General features: G+C 39.9%; 1 protein-coding gene and 1 pseudogene across 10 annotated transcripts in view; one reads left to right on the top strand and one right to left on the bottom strand.

Moving 5' to 3' along the window:
* The window catches only part of LOC100585076, a 1,278,821-nt pseudogene that overhangs the window by 1,080,208 nt on the left and 176,479 nt on the right, over nucleotides 1-22,134 (top strand). The gene's annotated exons all lie outside the window — the stretch shown is intronic.
* The window catches only part of CHD1L (chromodomain helicase DNA binding protein 1 like), a 53,451-nt gene continuing 40,760 nt past the window's right edge, over nucleotides 9,444-22,134 (bottom strand). For all 9 annotated transcript variants that reach the window (XM_030824721.1, XM_030824722.1, XM_030824723.1 and 6 more), the window contains 8 exons: nucleotides 20,740-20,888; nucleotides 19,752-19,915; nucleotides 18,727-18,932; nucleotides 17,492-17,590; nucleotides 13,669-13,739; nucleotides 11,497-11,611; nucleotides 10,703-10,811; nucleotides 9,444-9,776 (listed from right to left, as the gene is read on the bottom strand). In XM_030824721.1, coding sequence (XP_030680581.1) covers nucleotides 9,698-9,776; nucleotides 10,703-10,811; nucleotides 11,497-11,611; nucleotides 13,669-13,739; nucleotides 17,492-17,590; nucleotides 18,727-18,932; nucleotides 19,752-19,915; nucleotides 20,740-20,888 — 992 coding nt within the window. In that variant the 3' untranslated portion in view covers nucleotides 9,444-9,697. The remainder of the gene's footprint in view (nucleotides 9,777-10,702; nucleotides 10,812-11,496; nucleotides 11,612-13,668; nucleotides 13,740-17,491; nucleotides 17,591-18,726; nucleotides 18,933-19,751; nucleotides 19,916-20,739; nucleotides 20,889-22,134) is intronic.

Below are 22,134 nucleotides of genomic sequence, written 5' to 3'. Positions count from 1 at the left end.
GGAGGCTTTGTTCGTTCCTTTTCATTCTTTTTTCTCTAATCTTCTTTTCACGCTTTATTTCACTAAGTTGATCTTCAATCTCTGATATCCTTTCTTCCACTTGACCAATTTGGCTACTGAAACTTGTGTATGCTTCACGAAATTCTCGTGCTGTGTTTTTCAGTTCCATTGGGTCACTTATGTTCTTTTCTAAACTGGTTATTCTCGTTAGCATTTCCTATAACCTTTTATCAAGGTTTCTTAGCTTCCTTGTATTGGGTTAGAACATGCTCCTTTAGCTCAGAGGAGTTTGTTATTACCCACCTTCTGAAGCCTACTTCTGTCAATTCATCAAACTGATTCTCCATCCAGTTTTGTTCCCTTGCTGGTGAGGAGTTGTGATCCTTTCAAAGAGAAGAGACATTTTGATTTTTGGAATTTTCAGCATTTCTGCACTGGTTTTTCCTTATCTTCATGGATTTATCTACCTTTGATGTTTGATGCTGAGGATCTTTGGATGGGGTTTTTGCATGGGCATCCTTTTTGTTGATGCTGATATTATTGCTTTCTGTTCATTAGTTTTCCTTCTAACAGTCAGGCCCCTCTTCTGCAGGTCTGCTGGAGTTTTCTGGAGGTCCATTCCAGACCCTGTTTGCCTGGGTATCACCAGCAGAGCCTGTAGAACAGCAAAGATTGCTCCCTGTTCCTTCCTCTCGAAGCTTCATCCCAGAGGGGCACGAGCCTTACTATGAATACTGCTGTAATAATCATGTGAATGCAGGTTTTCCTTTGATATATTGCTTCCTTTTCCTTTGAGTAGATACCTAGTGGCGGGGCTGCTAGATTAAATGGTAATTCTATTTGAGGTTTTTGAGAAATCTCCATACTGTTTTCCATAGTGGTTGTACTAGTTTACATTCCCGCCCACAGTGAATAAGAGTTCCCTTTTCTCTGCATTCTTGCCAGCATCTTTTTTTTTTGTCTTTTTAATGGTAGCCATTCTGACTAGGGTAAGATATTATCTCATTGTGGTTTTGATTTGCATTTACCTGATGATTAGTGATGTTAAGCATTTTTCTTTTACCACTTGGCCATTTGTATGTCTTCTTTTGAGAGTTGTCTATTATGTCCTTTGCCCACTTTTTTATCCTTTTGTTGTTAACCGTTGAGTTGTTTGAGTTCCTTGTGTAGTCTGGATATTAGTCACCTGTCAAGTGAATGGCTTGCAAATATTTTCTCCCATTTAATAGGTTGTCTCTTCACTCTGTTATTTATTCTGCTGTAAAGAAGCTCTTTAGTTTAAGTCCCATTTTTCTGTTTTTCGTTTTCTTCCCTGTGCTTTTGAGGTCTTAAGTCATATATTCTTTGCCTAGAACAATATCCAAGAGTTTGCCCTAGATTTGCTTCTAGTATTTTTATAGTTTTGGGTCTTATATTTAAAGTCTTTAATGCATTTTGAATTTACTTGGTGTATGGTGAGAGGTAAGGGGTCCAGTTTCATTCTTCTGCATGTGGCTATCCAATTTTCCCAGCACTATTTGTTGAAGATAGTGTTTTTTCCCCAGTGTAAGGTCTTGTTGGCTTTGTTGAAGATCAGCTGGCTGCAAATACATGGCTTTATTTCTGGATCCTCTATTCTGTTCCATTGGTCTATGTGTTTATTTTTATACTAATACCATGATGTTTTGGTTACTATAGCTTTGTAATATATTTTGAAGTCAGGTTATGTGATGTCTCCAGTTTTGTTCTTTTTGCTCAGGATTGCTGGAAAATTACTTTGAAACAAATTTTATATTTAGCCAAGAATTTATTCAAATGTGTATGAATAGTAAAAAGATTCTGAGCTACACTAAGTTCCTAAAGTGGGGTGAAGGAGACATGTTAGCAAGGTAGTAAAGTGGTCCAGGCCAGCATCTGCTGGTTCTATTTCTCTTATTTAAATAGTTCCTCCAAATATGTTTTTAAAATGAGTCCTTTGTGGCAAAACTGCTGAGACGTTTGGAGATGTCATTATATGTCTAGGTATGGGTTCTCACCTCTTCTACTTAGTACTCTCTGAACACTGTCAATTTCAAGTAGTTTATCTTCCTTTAATGAGAAATTTGTCTCCAATATTTATTCTAATAGTTTTTCATCTCCATTTTAATCTTTCTGTCCTGTATAATGCTATTATCCAGATGTTGTCATGTCTGCTATCCTCCTATATATGCATTTTTTCCATTTTCCTTTTCAAATTTTTTTTAACTTGACATATACAATTGTATTTATCATGTACAACATGATGTTCTTTATATATACATTGCAGAATGGTTAAATCTAGCTAATTAACATATGCATTATCTCATATATTTGTGATGAGAACACAACATCCATTCTAAACATTATTCAATACATCATTAATGTCATCTTACTATACATTAGCAAGATAATGCTGTACATTACATGTCTTGAACTTATTTCTCCTAATTGTAAATATGTACTCATTGCCAACATCTCCCCAACTTCCCAAGCCCACTAACCACCCAATCCTCTGGTAACCACCATTCTAGTCTCTACTTCTGAGATCAACTTCTTAGATTCCACATATGAGGGAAATCACATGGTATTTTTCTTTCTGCGTCTGGTTTATTTTGCTAAACATACATCCTCCATGTTCATCTATGTTATCAGAAATTACAGGCTGAATAGTAAGTATTCCATTGTGTATACATATATTTTCTTTATTTAGCCACTAATGAACACTTAGCTTCCATATCTTAGCTATTGTGAATAATGCTGCAATGAACAAGGGAGAACAGATATCTTCAGCATACTGATTTCATTTTCTTTGGATATAGACCCAGTAGTGGGATTGCTCAATAATATGTTGTCATATAGTAGTTCAGTTTGTAATTTTTTGAGGCACTTCCATACTGTTTTCCATAATGGCTGTACTAATTTATATTCCTACTTACAGTGTGTAAGGGTTCCCTTTACTTCATATCCTTGCAAACACTTATCTTTTGTTTTTTTGATAACAGCAATTCTAACAGGAGGTGATATTTCCTTGTAGTTTTGATATGTATTTCCCTTATGATTAGTGATGTTGAGCATTTTTTTCATATACCTGTTGGCCATTTGTATGTCTTCGAGAAATGTCTATTGACGTCTTTGGCCCATTTAAAAAATCCAGTTATTTGTTTCTTTCTATTGCATTATTTCAGTTCCTTATACATCTTGGATATTAATCCCTTATCAAATACATACTTCACAAACATTTTCTCCCATTTTGTAGGGTATGTCTTCACTCTGTTATTGCTTGCTGTGCAGAAGGTTTTCAGTGTGATGTAATTCCATTTGTCTATTTTTGCTTTTGTTACTTATGCTATTTAGATCATATCATTGCCTGGACCAATGTCATGAAGCTCTCCCCCTGTGTTTTCTTCTAGAAGTTTCACAGTTTCAGGTCTTTAACCCATTTTGCATTGATTTTTTCTTATAAAAGATGAGAGAGTTTAATTTCATTCTTCTACATGTGGTATCCAGTTTTTCCAGCATTATTTATTGAAGACATTGTCCTTTCCTCATTGTGTATTCTTGGTGCCTTTGTAAAGAATCCATTTACTGTAAATGCGTGAATTTATTTTTCATCTCTCTGTTCCATTGATCTGTGTCTGTTCTTATGCCAGTACCATGCTGTTTGAGTTACTACAGCTTTGTAGCACATTTTGAAGTCAGATAATGTGGTATTTCCAGCTTTGTTCTTTATGCTCAAGACTGCTTTGGTTATTCAGGATCTTCTACGGTTCAATACAAATTTAGCATTTTTTTTCTATTTCACTTTGATAGGGATTGTACTTTATATAAATTGCTTTGGGTAGTATAGACATTTTATAACAATATTAATTTTTCCAATCTATCAACAAAGGCCATCTTTATTGTATTTTCTTTAATTTATGAATGCTTTACAGTCTTTAGTGTAGAAATCTTTCACCTCCTTGGTTAAATTTCTTCCTAAGTATTTTACTTTTTGGTAGCTATTGCAAATGGATTGTTTTCTTGATTTTTTAGAGTTTGCTGTTACTGCATATAAATTCTGTTGATTTTTGTATCCTGCAACTTTAAGGGGACAATTTAACTTCTTCCTTTCCAATTTCAGTTACTCTTCTTTCTCTCGCTAGCACTTTCAGTACTATGCTGAATAGAAGTGGCCAACGTGAACATGCTTGTCTTGTTCCAGATCTTAGCATAAAGGGTTTCAACTTTTCCCTATTCGGTATGATGTTAGCTATGGGTTTGTCATATATGGTCTCTATTGTTCTGAGGTACAATCCTTCTATACATAATTTGTTTAGAGTTTTTATCATAAACGAATTTTGAATTTTGTCAAATGCCTTTTCTGCATCTATTGAAATGATTATAAGGTTTTTGTCTGTCATTCTGTTAACACTGTGTATCGTTTATTGATTTGTGTAAATTGAACCACCCACAAATTCCTGGGATGAATTGCACTTGATCATGATGGATGACTGTTTTCATGGGTTGTTGAATTTGGTTTGCTGAATTTTGTTGTTGTTGAAGATTTTTACATCTATGTTCATAAGGGATATTGGCCTGTAGTTCTCTTTCTTTTTTTGTTATGTCCTTGTTTGGTTTTGGTTATGTTTGGCTTTTGGTATCGGGATAATGCTGACCTTGTAGGATAAGTTTGGAAGTATTCCATTTTCTTAAATTTTTAGTGCTAATTCTTTAAATGTTTGGTAGAATTCAGGAGTGAAGCCATCTGTTCCTGGGCTTTTCTTCCCTGGGAGGCTTATTACTAGTTTAATCTCCTTGTTCTTTATTGGTCTGTTCAGATTTTTTTTTTTTTTTGACACAGTGTCTTGCTCTATTGCCCAGGCTGGAGTGTTCTGGTGTGATCATAGCTCACCGCAGCCTCAAACTCCTAGGCTCAAGCAGTCCTCCCTCAGCCTTCTGAGTAGCTGGCACCACGGGTGCGGACCACCACACCCAACTAATTTTTCATTTTATTTTCAGTAGAAACAGGGTCTTACTATGTTGTCCAGGCTGGTCTCTCACTTCTAGGCTCAAGTGATCCACTCACCTCAGCCTCCCAAAATGCTCAGATTACAGGTGTGAACCACTACACCTGGCCTCTGTTCAGATTGTTTCTTTATAATTCAATATTAGTAGATTGGATGTGTCCAAAAATTTACCTGTTTCTTCTAGGTTATCTGATTTATTGGCATATAATTATTCATAACAGTTTCTTATGATCCTTTTTTTTTTTGAGATAGAGTTTCGCTCTGTTGCCCCGGCTGGAGTGCAGTGGTGCAATCTTGGCTCACTGCAACCTCTGCCTCCCAGGTTCAAGCAATTCTTCTGTCTCAGCCTCCCAAGTAGCTGGGATTACAGGCGCCCACCTCTATTTTTAGTAGAGATGGGGTTTCAGCATGTTGGCCAAGCTGCTCTTGAACTCCTGACCTCAAGTGATCTGCCTGCCTCAGCCTCCCAAAGTGCTGGGACTATAGGCATGAGCCACCACACCCAGCCTGATCCCTTATATTTCTGTAGAATCAGTTGCAATGTCTCCTTCATCTCTGATTTGGAGTCTTCTTTTTTCTTAGTCCAGCTGAAGATTTATCTTTTCAAAAACCAACTCTTTATCTTGTTGATCTTTCGTAATTTTATTTTTTGAGATGGAGTCTCACTCTGTCGCCCAGGCTGGAGTGCAGTGGTGCAATCTCGGCCCACTGCAAGCTCCACCTCCTGGGTTCACGCCATTCTCCTGCCTCAGCCTCCCAAGTTGCTGGGACTACAGGCGCCTGCCACCATGCCTGGCTAATTTTTTGTATTTTTAGGAGACGGGGTTTCACCATGTTAGGATGGTCTCGATCTCCTGACCTCGTGATCCATCTGCCTCGGCCTCCCAAAGTGCTGGGATTGCAGGCATGAGCCACCACACCTGGCCAATCTTTTGTAATTTTTTAAGTCTATTCCATTTATTTCTGCTCTGACCTTTATTATTTCCTTTCTTCTACTAATTTTGTGTTTAGTTTCTTCTTTTTTCTAGTTCCTTAAGGTATAATACAATATTACATTGCTGAAGATCTTCCTTCTTAAACGTCCCACTAAGAACTGCTTTTGCTGTATTCCATGGGTTTTAGTGTGTGTTAATTTTCATTTGTCTCAAGAAATTCATTCCTCTTTATTTCATTCCAGCCTGAGTGAGACTCTATCTCAAAAAAAAAAAAAAGAGGCAGGGGCAGGGGCGGTGGCTCCTGCCTGTAATCCCAGCACTTTGGGAGGCCAAGGCAGATGGATCACGAGGTCAAGAGATCGAGACTATCCTGGCCAACACGGTAAAACCCTGTCCGTACTAAAAATACAAAAATTAGCTATGGCACGCGCCTATAGTCCCAGCTACTTGGGAGGCCGAGACAGGACAATTGCTTGAACGTAGGAGGCAGAGGTTGCAGTGAGCTGAGATTGCGCCACTGCACTCCAGCCTGGCAACAGAGTGAAACTCTGTCTCAAAAAAATAAATAAAAGGCGGAAACTGCTAGTCTGATACCACAAAAATGACGTTTCTTTCCATATTCTCGTTTTAAGATTTTAACTATAAGATTAGTTTATTATAGTCCCCAAATCGATAGCCAGTTATTTCCATACGATTTCAACTCAACAAAGATTTGAGTGTCAGCTTATTGATTTGAAATTTTTCTGTAAGTATAGGCTCATATTTTCTTGACTTTTAATACATTTTTCTTTACCTTATAACAAGCCTACAACTTTTTATTTTTTTGCCCCATAAAAACTATATTCTATTAATTAACCCTTTAAAAATATAGCTTGAATCAGCCCTTTTTTCTCAAAGACCTCGCTGTCTAGGCGAGGGTTAAGTAAATACACTGATGAGAACAATAGGGAGCACAACAAAGTAAGTGCTATAAACCCACTATCATTGGTAGCCTTGAGAGATTACATTTTAGTGGGAATGTAGAAAATGCCTTGTTCTGGGTTCTTAAAGACTAGATTTGATAGGGGATGATGGATGCTGGGAAAATAGAGGAGTAAGGCAGTCGAGGAAGAGGTACCAGCATAAGGAGACACACCAGCATGAGCCCAAGTGAGAAACTGCAGATGTCTTTTGGAAACAAGAAGGCAGATTGAGGTGAAAAGTTAAGTAATGCTAGAATGAGTTTATACAGTCAGCCCTCTGTATTCGTGGCATCTACATCTATGGATTAAGCCAACTGTGGATGAAAAATATTTTTTAAAAATTACATCTGTGCTGAACATGTACAGACTGTTTTCCTTGTCATTATTTTCTAAATACAGTGTAACAACTATTTACATAGCATTTACATCTTATTAGGTATTATAAGTAATCCGGAGGTGATTTAAAGTATATAGGAGGATGTGATGTTATATGCAAATACTATGCCATTTTGTATTTGGGATTTGAGCATCCCCAGATCTTGGCATCCATGGGAGGTCCTGGAACCTATCTGCCATGGATACTGAGGGAAAACTGTACTTCATCAGTAGGTGGGAAAACAGAAAATACAGATGTAGAAATAGTTTAGGGCTCAAAAATGGCTGATTCAAGCTATATTTTTAAAGGGTTAACTAACAATATAGTTTATGGGGCAAAAAAAAGAAGTTGTAGGCTTGTTATAAGAAAAATGTATTAAAAGTCAAGAAAATAGGAGCCTATACTTATAGAAAAATTTCCATAGACTTAAGGTCCTCACCGTCTCAATAAGTGGGATTTTTATGCTGATTGTTAGGATGCACAAAAGCTGATGTTTAGTCTACAAGAGTTCATCAGTGAATAAAATCTGGTATCATCCTCCTGGCTCCATCCTCAGAGGGGACAGCGAGATAGCATCAAAGATATGGTGTGGAAGAAAGAGAACAATCCCTTAGGGTAAATAGAATAGCTTCTCTCATTCTACTTTCCCAGAGAATGATACCTCTTTGATAGAAAGAATGAAGGGGGTATAAAAGATAGGGCAGATTTCTGAATACATAGTAGGGCAGTGTTTTTGACTCTGAAGAGTTGAGAGGTGTGCAAGCAAATCAGGGCATTGCCACTGAGAAGTGACTCCACATTTAAGGGAGAATGTGCTACATGTGTTTTCTGATCTTCGTCTGTATTGTTTCTGCCCAGCTTACAAGAAGACCAAGGTTCATGGTTCAGGGACTACATCCAGAGAAAAATCCCACATGACTGGAGCATGGCTGACAGAATAGGAGGAAAAAAAGAAGGCTTTCTCCCCACAAAAGATAACTGTCCCTGAAAGGTCAGCGACGTTCCCTTTGGAAGCAAGTTCCCTGCTGTGATGCTTCTCTCAGATGGACATTCAAAAACATCCCCAGCTAGCCCTATGTGTTCCGCCCTCAGAAATGAGCACAGCTTTCCAAGAGGATCTACAGCTTTTGCATGGTGCCCAGTCAAGTTTTCTTTGCATTTGCTAATACTCCACCTATTTGCACTCTGACTGCTTCTGAAAGGCACAGCAACTTACCCGTGCATTAGGTTAGGTTTCACTACATTCTCCCTTTGTGAAGTTCTAATTTTGCTTCCAGTTGTAGGCAAGACTTAAGATACAAATCAATAAGTTAAAGTTGTTATAATAACTTACATGTTAAGAGTGGTGGGAAGAGTAGTGGATAGGAGGCAGTTAAAATCGATGCAAGTTTTGGGAAAAAAATTTAAGGAATGCTGAATTTTTGATGAAATAGGTCTTCAGCATGATGCTATATTAATGAAGGGTGAATATGTGAGAAGAGAGAACAGTAAAACGCAGGTACCACCTTCCTTAGAATACCATGGTCCTGGCTCTGAGTCCAATAGCCAGAGTTCCCTACATCAAAGCCCAGGACTGAGACTTCTCATGAGGCCTCCATAGCACTCTAGGTGTTGATGGCCTCAAGTCAGCAGAAATTATGCTGGGTGAGGATACTCAGCCAAGACTGAGACACACACAAGTGTGAAAAGCCACGACTTACAGTCTTCCCTCCATGACTCCTTCTCTGTTGGTTCTCGGTCTCCTACCCTCCCCAATATCATCAGTCATGCTGTGATGGGATTGCGCCCTTTTCACAATTCCCTTATTCCTTGAAGCTGAGTTGGATTTGGTGGCTAGGAGAAAAAAGATCCTGTGGTTTTTCTGAAGTCACATTTGACAAACTCTAGATCAGTGTATTTTCTTCCAGATCTTGATGTTGTGCAGTGAAAAAAGGAGGAGAGGAGGTACACTATTTGTCTGGATAAAGAATCTCACTTCTCAGTCTCTCTTCCTGGGTCCTTTCTTTTTGAAGGCATGAACTGGCTGAAGGTGCTTCCTTCTCCCAGAGCCACCCTGTTTTGTGACCTTTCATGTCTCCTTAATCCATACAGCCTTTCCCTCTATAAAGTAATCAGTCTGGTAGAGGAGAAGAAAACTAGATATAGGGGAAAGAAAGCAATAAAACCATTAGGAATAGAAAATTTATTATTATGCAACTAGCAAGCTGGGGTCAAAGGGCTTTCCCAAAAAAAGTTGTGTTTCCCTATATTACAGGTACCAAAAACAGAGCAAAACATCCAGGAGAACCAAATTGAAACTCAGAAAAGAGACAATTTCTGAGGCCCACCAGATCCTGATTCCATTTTGAAGTACTCTATTGCAGTACCTCTGGGTAAATATTAGCTGGTTGCTAAAGATAGGATCTGAGGCTGAGCCAATTCTTAAGGCACCAGCTGTCTTGAGGAGGAAGATGAAGACTGTGAATGAAGGACAGCAGACTTGCTTCCAGGAAAATAATATCTGATAAGGATGGTCAAGGAAGATACATGTCATCACTTCAAATTAAACCAACTTTACCAAAATGACTATTTCTCTAGTAATTATTGAAATAACTGTTCTAGAAGTAGTATGCTTTCTCTTTCACGGTATCATAAATACTTTCAATATTGTTAGTACTTATTGCTGCTATTGTTTTCGGAGTACTAAAACTCTTTAGATACTGCTCAAATTGTGCAAGCACATAAAAGCTGGCTTCTCTACTAAGTTTTTACAGTGATTTAAATATCCTGAAGACCATCACTGAGTGAATTTCAGTCAAATATCTATGTAAACAGATGGAGTTTCTGTATGATTATAGCACTTGGGGTCCATTCTGCTTTCTCTAGTAATTTTGGGACTCAGTATAATAGTTCCAAATATGCTAACTTATAGAGCAAGGAGGTCATTAGAAGAAAACACTAGTCTAGCTAAAGTAGATCATGACTTCATGGTTAAAATAAATTTCATACTGCCTTTTAATAACACATCAAAAATGTTCAGGAATAAAATAGTTCACTTATTTGTTTGCTTAACTATTCATTGAAATGAACAGTGTGAAGTTCTTAGAATTAAGCCTTGTTCCACAGACCTGAAGGATCTCTAGAGAAGTGATGTGAAAGACTCAATATGTTACCAAATTAACAATTGCTCAATTAATTCTCCCCTTCATGTATCTTTTAATTTATCTGCTGGCATCCAGAAATGCTTGGATGTGTTGATCTTGTTGGGTGTACATATTTGATACACACAAGTTAGAAAGTGCTTCTTACTTCGTCTCACTGAAGAGGGGGAGAGTAATGACTTTGGCAGGAAGAAACTTGGTCTTGGATTAAGAAGTGACACCAGAAAATGAACATATATTCCCTCTTGGGTTGGGAGAACACACAGTGAAGATCACAAAAGGATACATGTAAGTTGGGATGCCTCTTGCAGCTAGATGTTTCCGAATAAGTCGCTCAGTACCATACCAGTTAAAACCTTTCGTGGCATGTCCAATACGTGGAAGATGAACACTTGCTATTATGAAGAGAAGAACAGATGTCTTCACTCATCAAAAATTGATTGATGGGTATAAAATATACACGGGAGAAAATTATTATTGACTGTCTCACTCAAAGCCCATAATTATAATGTCAAAAATATTCTGGGGGAAGAATTGTAGTAAGAAAAATTAAATTATTCTGTTGAACACAAGGACATACAAGTTCTGGAAATACGTACAATGGAAACAGATTATGATTGGTGGAGGCAAAATTAAAATAAGCAAAGATTCTCTAACAAGCCAATCAATTCAATAAGCTCTGAGACACACTAGGTTTGGAAACAAAATTAAACTCAATTTTTGTCAAAGAACTGTCTGTTATTGGGAACTGTGACTCTCCAAGAGGAGATTAAATAAACAGCATTTACCAACTACATATGACCAAGTTGCTTCATGTCTAGTCCTCTGCTGCCTCATCTGTAAAATCACGATAAAAATACCCGGGGGATGGAGACGGCCTACAGAGATAACCAATATTAAAAGTGTTTTGGAAAGGACAAGGGGCTATATGACTACAAGATGGTGGGGTGATCACTTCTGTGGTTTAACTTTATCATGCATATTAAGTGGGATCTTGACATTTCTCACCTCCCTTCAAAAGTCGTATCACATGCCTAGAAACAAATTCATCTACTCTTGAGCACAGGTGGAAGAGCTTACCTTTCTTCTTCTTTGCTGCTAAAAATATCTTCTTCAGGCCCTCTTCTAGGGCTGCCATCTTAATGCCAGACAGGACATTGGAGCGATCACGATGCTGAGCCACAATCAAGGCCAACTGGAAAGAACCACCATTAGATGACTGACCCGACAAGAGACAGCCACACTCAACCAAGTGACCCATGGAGGCGGCACAGCCCTTGATGGGTCACTCGGGCTTGGCTCCGTCTCTTTCGGATGCTATGCCTGAACAGCAATGTCCTACTATATGTATGACTTCACATCCCATCATAATTCTTACTTTGTGGTCACTTTATACAGGCTTTTCTTCTTCTTTTTAAAATACATTAAAACCAGAGAATGAGTCCAAAACATATACTTTCCAAAAGCTCTCAAGGGTGTAAAAAAAAAAAAAAAATGTTTCTGAATTGTAGGCATGGTAAAGATCTTAGAGGCTCCTGTATCCCAGCCCTTTGATGCCTGAGTCAGCTCCACAGCCCCCAGGACAAGCAGTCATTCCATCTCTGTTTGAACAATTCCCATGAGGACAAAATGCCAAGTATCTCTCAACCATCCTGACCTAAGTGGGCAGAGCTGGAGAGTGTCAAGGGAGCTTCCGGGATGACATCACCACAGTCATATCATAGACATGGTGCTCTACTCCCTGTAAACAGTTTTCCTGAATCACTGGATTCTGAGTTTCTCATGCACAGACACTTTACTTTTCTCCTTTTTTAGCATTTTAGAAATTACTGAAGGAATGACTCAACAGAAACCACTTTGCTGTTAGTCACTGTGTAGTTTGGATGTGTGTCCTCCTCCAAATCTCATGTTGGGATGTAATCCCCAGTGTTGGAGGTGGTGCCTAGTGGGAGGTATTGGATCATGGGGTGGATCCCTCATGGATGGCTTAATGCCATACCCTTGGTGATGAGTTCTTGCTCTGGTAGTGCACACGACATCTAGTTATTTAAAGCAGAGTGGCACCTTCCCCCACTCTCTCTTGTCCCTGCTCTTGCCATGTGTGATACACTAGCTTCCCCTTTGCCTTCCACCATGACTGTGAGCTTCCTGAAGCCCCCACCAGGAGCAGATGTCAGTACCAGGCTTCCTGTACAGCACGCAGAACCATGAGCAAATAAGTATCTTTTCTTTGTAAATTACCCAGTCTCAGGGAATTCTTTTATCACAATGCAAAAAACAGCCTAACACAGTCACACAGACAGCAATCTCAAAAGGATGAGCCTCTCTTTTGGCCTGGTTTTGAAATTTCTTAATTCTGGCTTAAAATCTGAACATGAAGCCAGGCCTTGGAGAAAGCCAGGTAGGTGGGGTAAATCAAACTCACTACAGGCGTCCCAAGATGCCTAAGATGCAAAAGGATTCTGATGTGGGCAGAGGACATATGTATTAGTTCCTCTCTCCTGCTTTATTATGGCTGACTAGAAAACACAATCTTTCATAGAAATTTTCACATAATAAGAAATGAAACCCTCAGAGTTCTAAGTCATGCGTTCTTACTCATGCAGTAAATGTTTATGGAGCATTTCTTATGAGCTAGTACTATGTAGGGTACTGAGGATAAAAAGACAAATAGAAATCCTTGTACTTAGGTGGGATATGCTGTCTGGACAGTGCTCCGGGGACAGATGGATGGAAGCCTGGGGACAGGGGAAGTACAGTGGAGACTATGGCCTGATCTGCTTGTTATAGGCTGGAACTGTGTCCCCCCAAATTCATACATTGAAGCCCTAACCCCCAGTACCTCATGTTTACTGTATTTAGAGACAGGGTCTTTAAAGGGGCAATGAAGTTAAAACAAGGGTTTAGGGTGGGGCCTGATCCATTCTGAGTGCTATCCTTATAAGAAAGGAAATCTGGACACACAGACACCAGGGTTGTGCACGCACAGCAAGATGACCACCATCTGCAAGCCAAGGAGAGAATCCTTGAGAGAAACCAAACCTGCTGATACCTTGATCTTGGACTTTCAGCCTCCAGAACTATAAGGAAATACATTTCTGCTGTTTAAGCTACCTAGTCTGTGGCTTTTTGTTATGGCAGCCCTAACAAACTGTAATACACTAGTAGAGAGGCCAATGGGGGCAGGGGACACTTCAAGAGAAGTTGATGTGAGTCCACTTTTAGTTCTGAAAAGAGATGAGTTTTACTTACCAAATCTTGCCCTTTGTTTCTTGATTCTTTATCATCAACAGGAAATAAAAGGACACCTCCCAAACTCAAGTCTGAGGTAAAACAGAAAGGAGCAACATAAAGAACACCAAGTTCACTAAGGAATGAATCCTCCTCGTATCTCGCCTTCTTCAAATTCAGTTGGGTTTCAGGACCCACCTTCCTACACAGCCCTTTCTCACTTTCCTGGCCTCAGTCAACCTCTTAGCTGGGTACTCACCTGCTTCACTCCTGAATGTTTATGATCTCCTAATTTAATGCTCCTCAAACGTTAACAACAAAGTACCCCTGTAGACATCAGAAAGTGAATACAAAACCCAGAGGTAGCTGGGGGGCTTTGGGGAGGGAGCATTATGAGCTTGAAATTCCTTTGGTAGTTTTGCGCTTGTCTTAAATCATTCAAATTATTACATTCTACTTTATCTCTATCTGTTTGTATATTTTCCTACCCCATCCAAATCAAATAAAAGTGATAGTGAAGAAAAACTCGCTAATTTAATTCTATGGCTTTACATAAGCTGATGTGAAAGCCGTTAGAATCAAAATAGAGATGCTTGTGTTAAAAACTGACAAATATGGCCAAGAACAGTGACTCACGACTATAATCCCAGTGCTTTGGGAGGCTGAGGTGGGAGGATTGCTGGAAGCCAGAGTTCCAGACTAACCTAGGCAACAAGGCAAGACCCAGTCTCTACAAAAAATAAGAAAAAATTAGTTAGGTTTGGTGTTGTGAACCTATAGTCTTAGCTACTTGGGAGGCTGAGGTTGGAGGATCTCTTGAGCAAAGGAGTTCGAGGCTGTGGTGAGCTATGATGACGCCAACGCACTCCAGCCTGGGTGACAGGGTGAGACCCTATCTCAAAAAATAAAACGAAACTCTGACAAATAGAGCCAGGGAAGGCCATGAAGGGAAGGTTCTAATGCATAAATGTCTGATTACAAGAACTATCACAACAGATTTTACAAAACCCATGACCTTGCACAAGGGCCCTGGCAAGCTTACATAAAAATATACTTCTGCAAAGACATCTGCTCATCAACTGCCTGCCCAACCTCGGCCTGGTGCCACCCTCATTAATCCTTGTAGCCAAGGATAATTGATTCAAAAAAAGTATGTAATCTTCCTCATTTCTCCTTAAAAACCTCAGGCTGGGTGCAGTGGCTTATGTGTGTAATCCTAGCACCTGGAGAGGCTGAGGGAGGTGGATCCCTTGAGCTCAGGAGTTTGAGGCCAGCCTGGGCAACATGGCAAAACCCTGTCTCTACCAAAAATTCAAGAGTGGCTGGGTGTGGTGGTGTGCGCCTGTGGTACAAAGCTACTTGGGAGGCTGAGGCAGGAGGATCGCCTGAGCCTGGGAGGTGGAGATTGCAGTAAGCCAAGATCATGCCACTGCACTCCAGACAATGAGACTCCATCTCAAAAACAAAAACAAAACAAAACAACAAAAAACCTTTGTTCCTTTTATTTTACAGACCCTGTCTATTGGCTAGGTTATACCAGTTTGAACTTTTTGTTCAGTCATTCTAAAATACTGGTTGTGCTACGCCATCCTTTTGATCAAATCCCCCAAAACGACCAGCCATTACCCATTCCATTAGATAAGGTTCTGCTCAGAATGGCATCTCCCTGGACAAATCATGTGAGATCTTCTATGATGTGGCCCAAGCCGCCGGTGAAAACGAAACTCTCCTCTATTCTTCTGCCTAAACCCTCCACTCTGGCCTGCCTGGCCTGTACGCCATCCTCCACACAAAGGAACAGGGTAACTGCCTGGGTCCTTCAGTACCCACAGACAAGGAATAATAGGTGTTGTAATGAGCAGTTGGGGATCCTCTTGCCATTTCTCTCCACCTATTCAAATTCAACCCACCTTTCCAGGCCCAGGACCTCCATGAAGCCTTCCCTGGGAATTCTAGTCCACAGTTTCACCTACTTTGCTGCACCCTGCTTCAATCCTCCTTCAGAGAAAACTGCACACTCCCATCTCCATTTCCTTCCTGAGCACTCAGGCCGTAAGTCTGAGCTTCCCACTCTCCTCAAAGTGCTCCAAGGTGAGCAACCTTGGGTCAAATCCATGGACTTTTCCCAATTCATCCTCGCTTCAGTGTCTGATGCCATGAACTTCTTTGCCTTCTTGACATACTTTCCTCCCTTGTACCTCAAAATACTGCACAAGGTTCCCTAATTTTCTGAAAATTCCTTCTGTCAGAAATTCCATCTTCTTGCCTCAAGTCCTAAGTAGAGGTGTTTTCTAGGTCTGTTCTCTGCCTCTCATTTCTCCATCCTCTCTCCCACATGGTTTCAAACACAGACTCCAAACAGTGACTCCTCAATTTGCACCTCCAGCTCTGACCTTTCCTTGGTTTTGCTTTGCCAACTGCCCAATCAGCATCTAGATCTGGATTGACTATTTCAACACACATTAAACCCTTCTTTCAGTAACTTGTTTTACTAGAAAAAGTAGTCATTCTAAGTTCTTATATCCCTTTCCACCATAGAGAACTGGGCAGAATTAGGAAAAAACAATCTCTAAGGAATCTGGAGGGCCCTTCTCTATCAGACAAGGTCCTTCAATCTCCAGAAAATAACCACAATAATAATTTTATTCCTCTTGCCACTTTGTTATTTCTGGATGTAAAAGGAGGTGCCTTTTTCCTTTCTCTGTGCCAACAGACAATATTGTTCAGGCTTCTAAGTTCCCCTGGCACCAAACAGCTTTATTTCTGTCTCCAGGGAGTGTCATACCCAAGGTTGTGCTGACCTTGTAACACATCTTCATTCCACTCATCACCAAACCCGAGCTCTTGTCAGCATTTTAATGGTATGTCCGATTTCTCTCCCATAGGTCTTTTTCTTGAGACAGTCTTGCTCAGACACCCAGGCTGGAGTGCAATGGCATGATGTCAGCTCATTGCAACCTCCACCTCCCAGGTTCAAGTGATTCTTCTGCCTCAGCCTCCTGAGTAGCTGGGATTACAGGCATGTGCCACCATGCCTGGCTAATTTTGTATTTTTTTGTAGAGACAGGGTTTTGCCATGTTGGCGAGGCTGGTTTTGAATTCCTTGCCTCGTCTCAGCCTTCCAAAGTGCTGGGATTACAGCTGTGAGCCACCACGCCCGGCTTCCCATAGATCTTTGATATTTTCATGACATATTCCTTCATCTTTATTCGAATACTTCTTTTTTTCCTTTTTCTTTTTTTTTTTTTTTTTTACGAGACAGGGTCTCACTCTCACTCAGGCTGTAGTACAGTGGTGCAATCACAGCTCATTGCAACCTCAACCTCTTAGGCTCAAGTGATCCTCCCACCTCAGCCTCCTGAGCAGCTGGAACTACAGGCATGCACTACCACATCCAGCCAACTTTTAAATTTTTGGTAGAGACAGGATCTCACTATGTTGCCCAAGCTGGTCTCAAACTCCTGGCCTCAAGCAATCCTTCTGCCTCAGCCTCCCAAAGTCTGGGATTACAGGCATGGGCCACTGTGTCCAGCCCATTCCAATACTTTAACATGTATGCAGGGATCAACATTTTTCAGAATACATACATTTATTATGCTTACTACAGTTCCATGAAGTAGGTAGAATAAGTATTATTCAAAAATCACAGATGAGGAAACAGATACAGAAAAGGTAAGGGAATGCCTTGAAGTCACAGAACAAGTAGCTAATTTATGACAGAATTCAGTTCCCAACCAGTTATTCTAATTCCTTATCTAGTGCTGTGTAACCCTCACGATACAGTCTTAGGTGTCCTCTCCTCTCTTATTCCACCCTTAACCTTTCCCTCTGCTTTGCTTCTTACCTTTCATTTTCCCAGCCAGCTCATATATTTTTCTTGGCTCAGCAGATCGCTTTTCCAGAGCTGTAAATAAACCACCTCTGCCCCAGCGGCCAGAGTCATCTGTTTGAAGAAAGAGAAAATTTTCATCTATAGGAGGTGAAGTCCAGTGCACAATTTAGAAAAACAAAGGCACAGAAAAGGGACTTGTGGAAGAATGATTTTTCAAAAGGAAGAAACAAAATATCTTATCTCCTAGGAATATCACAGATTGGACTTCCCAAATATGTTTATGTTTTCTGGAAGATATAGCTGGGGCCATGATAACAGGAAAACATCTCAAAAATTACGGTTCTCAATGAGCAAAATCTCTGTGGTGCATCTGTGATTCCTGGGAAATGACTGCGGAAGGATGGAGAGTAGATGGAACATTACAGAGTGAGTAGAAGCAATGGTTATGCAACAGCACATAGGCAAGGTTATGAAACAGTACACAGGAAAGGTTAAGTGACTTATTCAAGCTGGTACTAACAAAGCTGCTTAGTATCTTAGCATTTATAGTCATTCATTCACACTACAAATGTTTGGTAGCATGTATTACGTGTAAAGCATTGTTCTAGGCACCAAAGTCACAGCAGCGAACAAGAAAAAACCCCTGTTGCCATGAAGTGTATTTTTTAATGCAATGCAACAGTCAAATAAACAAATACATAGGTAATGTGTCAGGTGGGACAGGTGTGATAAAGGAAAATATGGGAGAAGGGACAGAGAATAACAGAGGGGGGATGGGGCCTGTTTTATATGAGGTAATCACAGAAGACCTCTCTGAGAAACAGACATTTGAACAACGCTTGATGTGGTTATTTGTGAAGAAAGGGTTTTAGACAGATGAAGTAAAAAATACAAAGGTCAACCACGGGAACAAGCCTGAAGTTTTGCTTTTTCTCCAAGGATTTGTTTGTCTTATCAATGTTGCTTCATTTCACCCTCTTAAAAACCTTGTGCAGAGGATAAGACAGATATTGTCCCATTATATGGATAAGGAAGTTGAAGTTGAAAAACTGGGTAACTAAACCAGGTAAATGAGAGAGCCAAGAGTGAAATGATTCTGGAATGTCTCCTGACTCTAAAATTCACACTTTTTTGACCGCACAATACTACACTGGGACCACCACCCCAGTCCCAGTGCCCCATCCTCCCCAGTTCTTGGCACCATAAGGATTGAGGCCCCCATCCCCAGCCCATACCACTTCTCATACCTACGCAGTGCACGATGAGAGCATCCTCGGCCCCAGCCCGAGGGTGGGTGACATCACCACTAACGTACTTGAGGGAGGTAGCATCTGGGTCTTGGTAATCCAGCTCAGCAGAGCTCTCATCTTTCCCATTCTCAAGGTCCTCCGGCTCGCTCTCCTCAGAGGGCAGGCAGAAGGACTGGTAATTGTTGGATTCCCACCAGGCCATCCTTTAGCAGGCCAGAGACAAAAGGAAATTAACCCAGACAATCACGATTTCCCTTGGAGCACATTTTATACTGCTGTTCACAAACAATATCTGCCAAGTAGAAATGCAATTAGAAACTCACCCTGATTGAAGTTTTCTACTTATTCGTAAATAAACAAGTCTTACTGATTAGGCTAACTGCTTCCTGACTACAATTCAATAATGAGCACTCACTGAATGTTCTTGTTTTTAAGACTAAAAGAGATTGTTGAAGTAAACTACTCTTTGTCAGATAGCTACAATAAAATCTTAAAATTTTCTGCTTTTGGCCAAACATAGTAGCTCACGCTTGTAATTTCAGCACTTTGGAGGTCAAGGCAGAAAGACAGCTTGGGCCCAGGATCTTGAGACCAGCCTGGGCAACACCGTGAAACTCTGTCTCTACAAATAATAAAAAAAATTAGCCAGGCATGGTGGCACACACCTGTGTTCCCAGCTACTAGGGAGGTTATAGTGGGTAGATCACTGAGCATGGGAGGTTGAGGCTGCAGTGAGCTGTGACCATACCACCGTACTCCAGCCTGGGTGACAGAGCAAGAACCCATCTCAAAAGAAAAAAAAAAAAAAAAAATTCTGGTTTTAATGGAATGCATCTTCCCTGCCTTACACACTGAGACTTTTCACTTACATAGAGGAAATGTTTTCAAAAAGTATTCTGTTACCAACAGGAACCAGCTTAAAAGAAACTTTCTGTATTTTTAAAGTGATATTCAACTGTGGTCTCACTATACAATAGTGACTCCTTCAACTGTGGCCCCCAGCTTGGTTAACGCAGACATACTTTTTCTTATGTTCAGCCTCTTCCTTTTGCCTCTTCTTCTCCTCTATGAGTCTCCTTCTCTTGGCAGCTGCTTCTTGTCTTTTCTTCTGTCTGTCCTGCAGCTCTTCTGGACTCAGAACCCGCTTCCTTTTGGTAGATCCCTCCACAAGGCCTGGGGTAAGAACCTAGAGGAAGAACAAGATCCATCACCAGGGTCAAGAAGATTCCTCCCTGAATTTCATTATCCCTAACACATGCTGTACAGAAGCAACGTACTTAATATTCCACAGAACACTGCATCTCCACACACCCTGCATGGTGGGAACTGGAGGCAAAGCACTTGGAGGCACTGTTCATACTACACACTTCACAGGCACAGTGACCAGCATACCATGCTGTAAACTCAGCCACAGCATTGGCATGGTTGAAACAGTCATTTTGATTCATTTCATTAGGAATAAGTTACTTCAGAAAAGTAACTTTTTTCCTTGACTAAAAGCATATCCTGCAGGATGCCACTTCAGCCATTTTTAATGGAACTCTTTCTGCAATGTATTATATAGTTAAGACTGTATTTCAACACCATAATTATCTTAGGGATAGCTAGCATTTAATGACCACATGTTAACTGCCAAACACTGTGAATACTACATATATCATTTATGATTGTCATCCTCTCTTATTGTCCTAGGGTCATCATTACCAACAGCAGGATATGGTATTTTGGTATAATATAGGGATGCCTTTAGGGGTGACTTGGATGGACAAGGGTGCTTTCACCTGCATTAAATCGTATAATATATTCTCTCCTTAATGTTTCTCATGCTGACTTTTTTACATAGTTTTTATACTAGGGTATAGTTAATTATATTAACATTTCAACAAACACATACTTATTTCTTGACAAATCATCCTAAGAGAACAAAATGATGCCAGCATCTTTTTTTGTTTGTTTTTTTTAGAATGAGAGTTTGGAAGAACAGCTTTTAAATAAATTAACAGTTCTTACACTGCCTTTATTTCGGAGTGATCGGCCCTCTTGACTAGTTTTCTCCAAAAGGGTTTTCTGAAGGTTTACCAGTTGTTCAAATGATTTTCTGTCTTCCTTACTGGGCTCTTTAGAATAATCTTTACCTTCAAATAAGTACATATGACTTTCTAACAACATGAAACACAAAGAGAGAAATGTTAGATACCAAGGAAAAATAGATTAATGCTATTCAAAACTATAAGAAGAGTGGACAAGAGAACAGCCTATATTCTAAATGGGCTAAGTCCGGATGAAGGTATTTCATTTCCCATCCCACTGACACTGAAGAATGTGGGTTCTACAGGGGGATCCCATGTGTTTACTTTTCCAAGGGGAGAGCATAGCTTAAAGCCCTTTGGTTCATTCCTAGATGGTTTGTGAATCTCTGCTGGATTCCTCCATTCATTCCTCATTCATTTATTCCCAACTATTCCTCAGCACAAATCTCACTGACATTAAGATCATCTAATAAAATCTATACTTTTTTATTCCAAACACACTTTTAATATTCAGCTTGGCAAATCTATGAGAAAATGAATCACAAAAATAATCCCTTGGATTTACAATATTCTTTACAGATCTCATCAGGCATCTTCATCATGATCCTCACCACAATCCTGGTATAACTAATCCTACTTTTGAAAGGGAAAACTGAGGCTTAGGCAGAAATTAAGGGACTCTGTTAATTCTCACTGGAAGAGGCAGGATTTTCTGATTCTAAGGCCAGTGTGCTCTTTTCAGTATATAATTGTGTCTCTAGAAGGGTGGAGAGATAACAGGCTAGCAAATAATAATTGTGGTAATAACAATGAAGACAATAGTGTCATCTTGAATAGCACTTCATGCTATCAGATCACTTTCACAACTATAATCGTGTCTGATATTTCCAACTGCATAAAAGAGTAAAGTAGGCATTAATAGGACCATTTCACAGATGAGAACACAAAGGCTCAGTGAGGTTGAGTGATCTGCCAAGATCATGAATCAAGTGATTAAGAAAAGTCAGGACCAGCCAAGACTAGCAACCACAGATAGGTAAGATAATGATTGAATAGGGAAGCATATTTAGTAGCACATGTTACCAAATAATGTATTTTCACAATATTTGTGAAATCCGCTATAAGTATGTTTTCCCTAGAGAGTATGAAAGCAAAACATTTTCATTCTCAAGAGATCAATTGCTTCACACTTGTACCCAAATCTAACCAGCTGTAATTCTAATTGGCATTTGCTAATTAAATCAGCAGGGGGCTTTCAATGAGGCACTCTATCAACAAGTAGAAAAAAAATAGAGCTGAGAAGTGTCAAATATGATCAACATATGTAGCTTCATACTGCATGCAATTCTCAACTTCCAAACATGTTTTTTAAAAA

This window comes from Nomascus leucogenys, chromosome 12 (assembly GCF_006542625.1).
Source record: "Nomascus leucogenys isolate Asia chromosome 12, Asia_NLE_v1, whole genome shotgun sequence".
NCBI classification, from domain to species: Eukaryota; Metazoa; Chordata; class Mammalia; order Primates; family Hylobatidae; genus Nomascus; species Nomascus leucogenys.
Note: the sequence above shows the minus strand (reverse complement) of the source record. Positions and strands in the feature narration are given on the sequence as shown.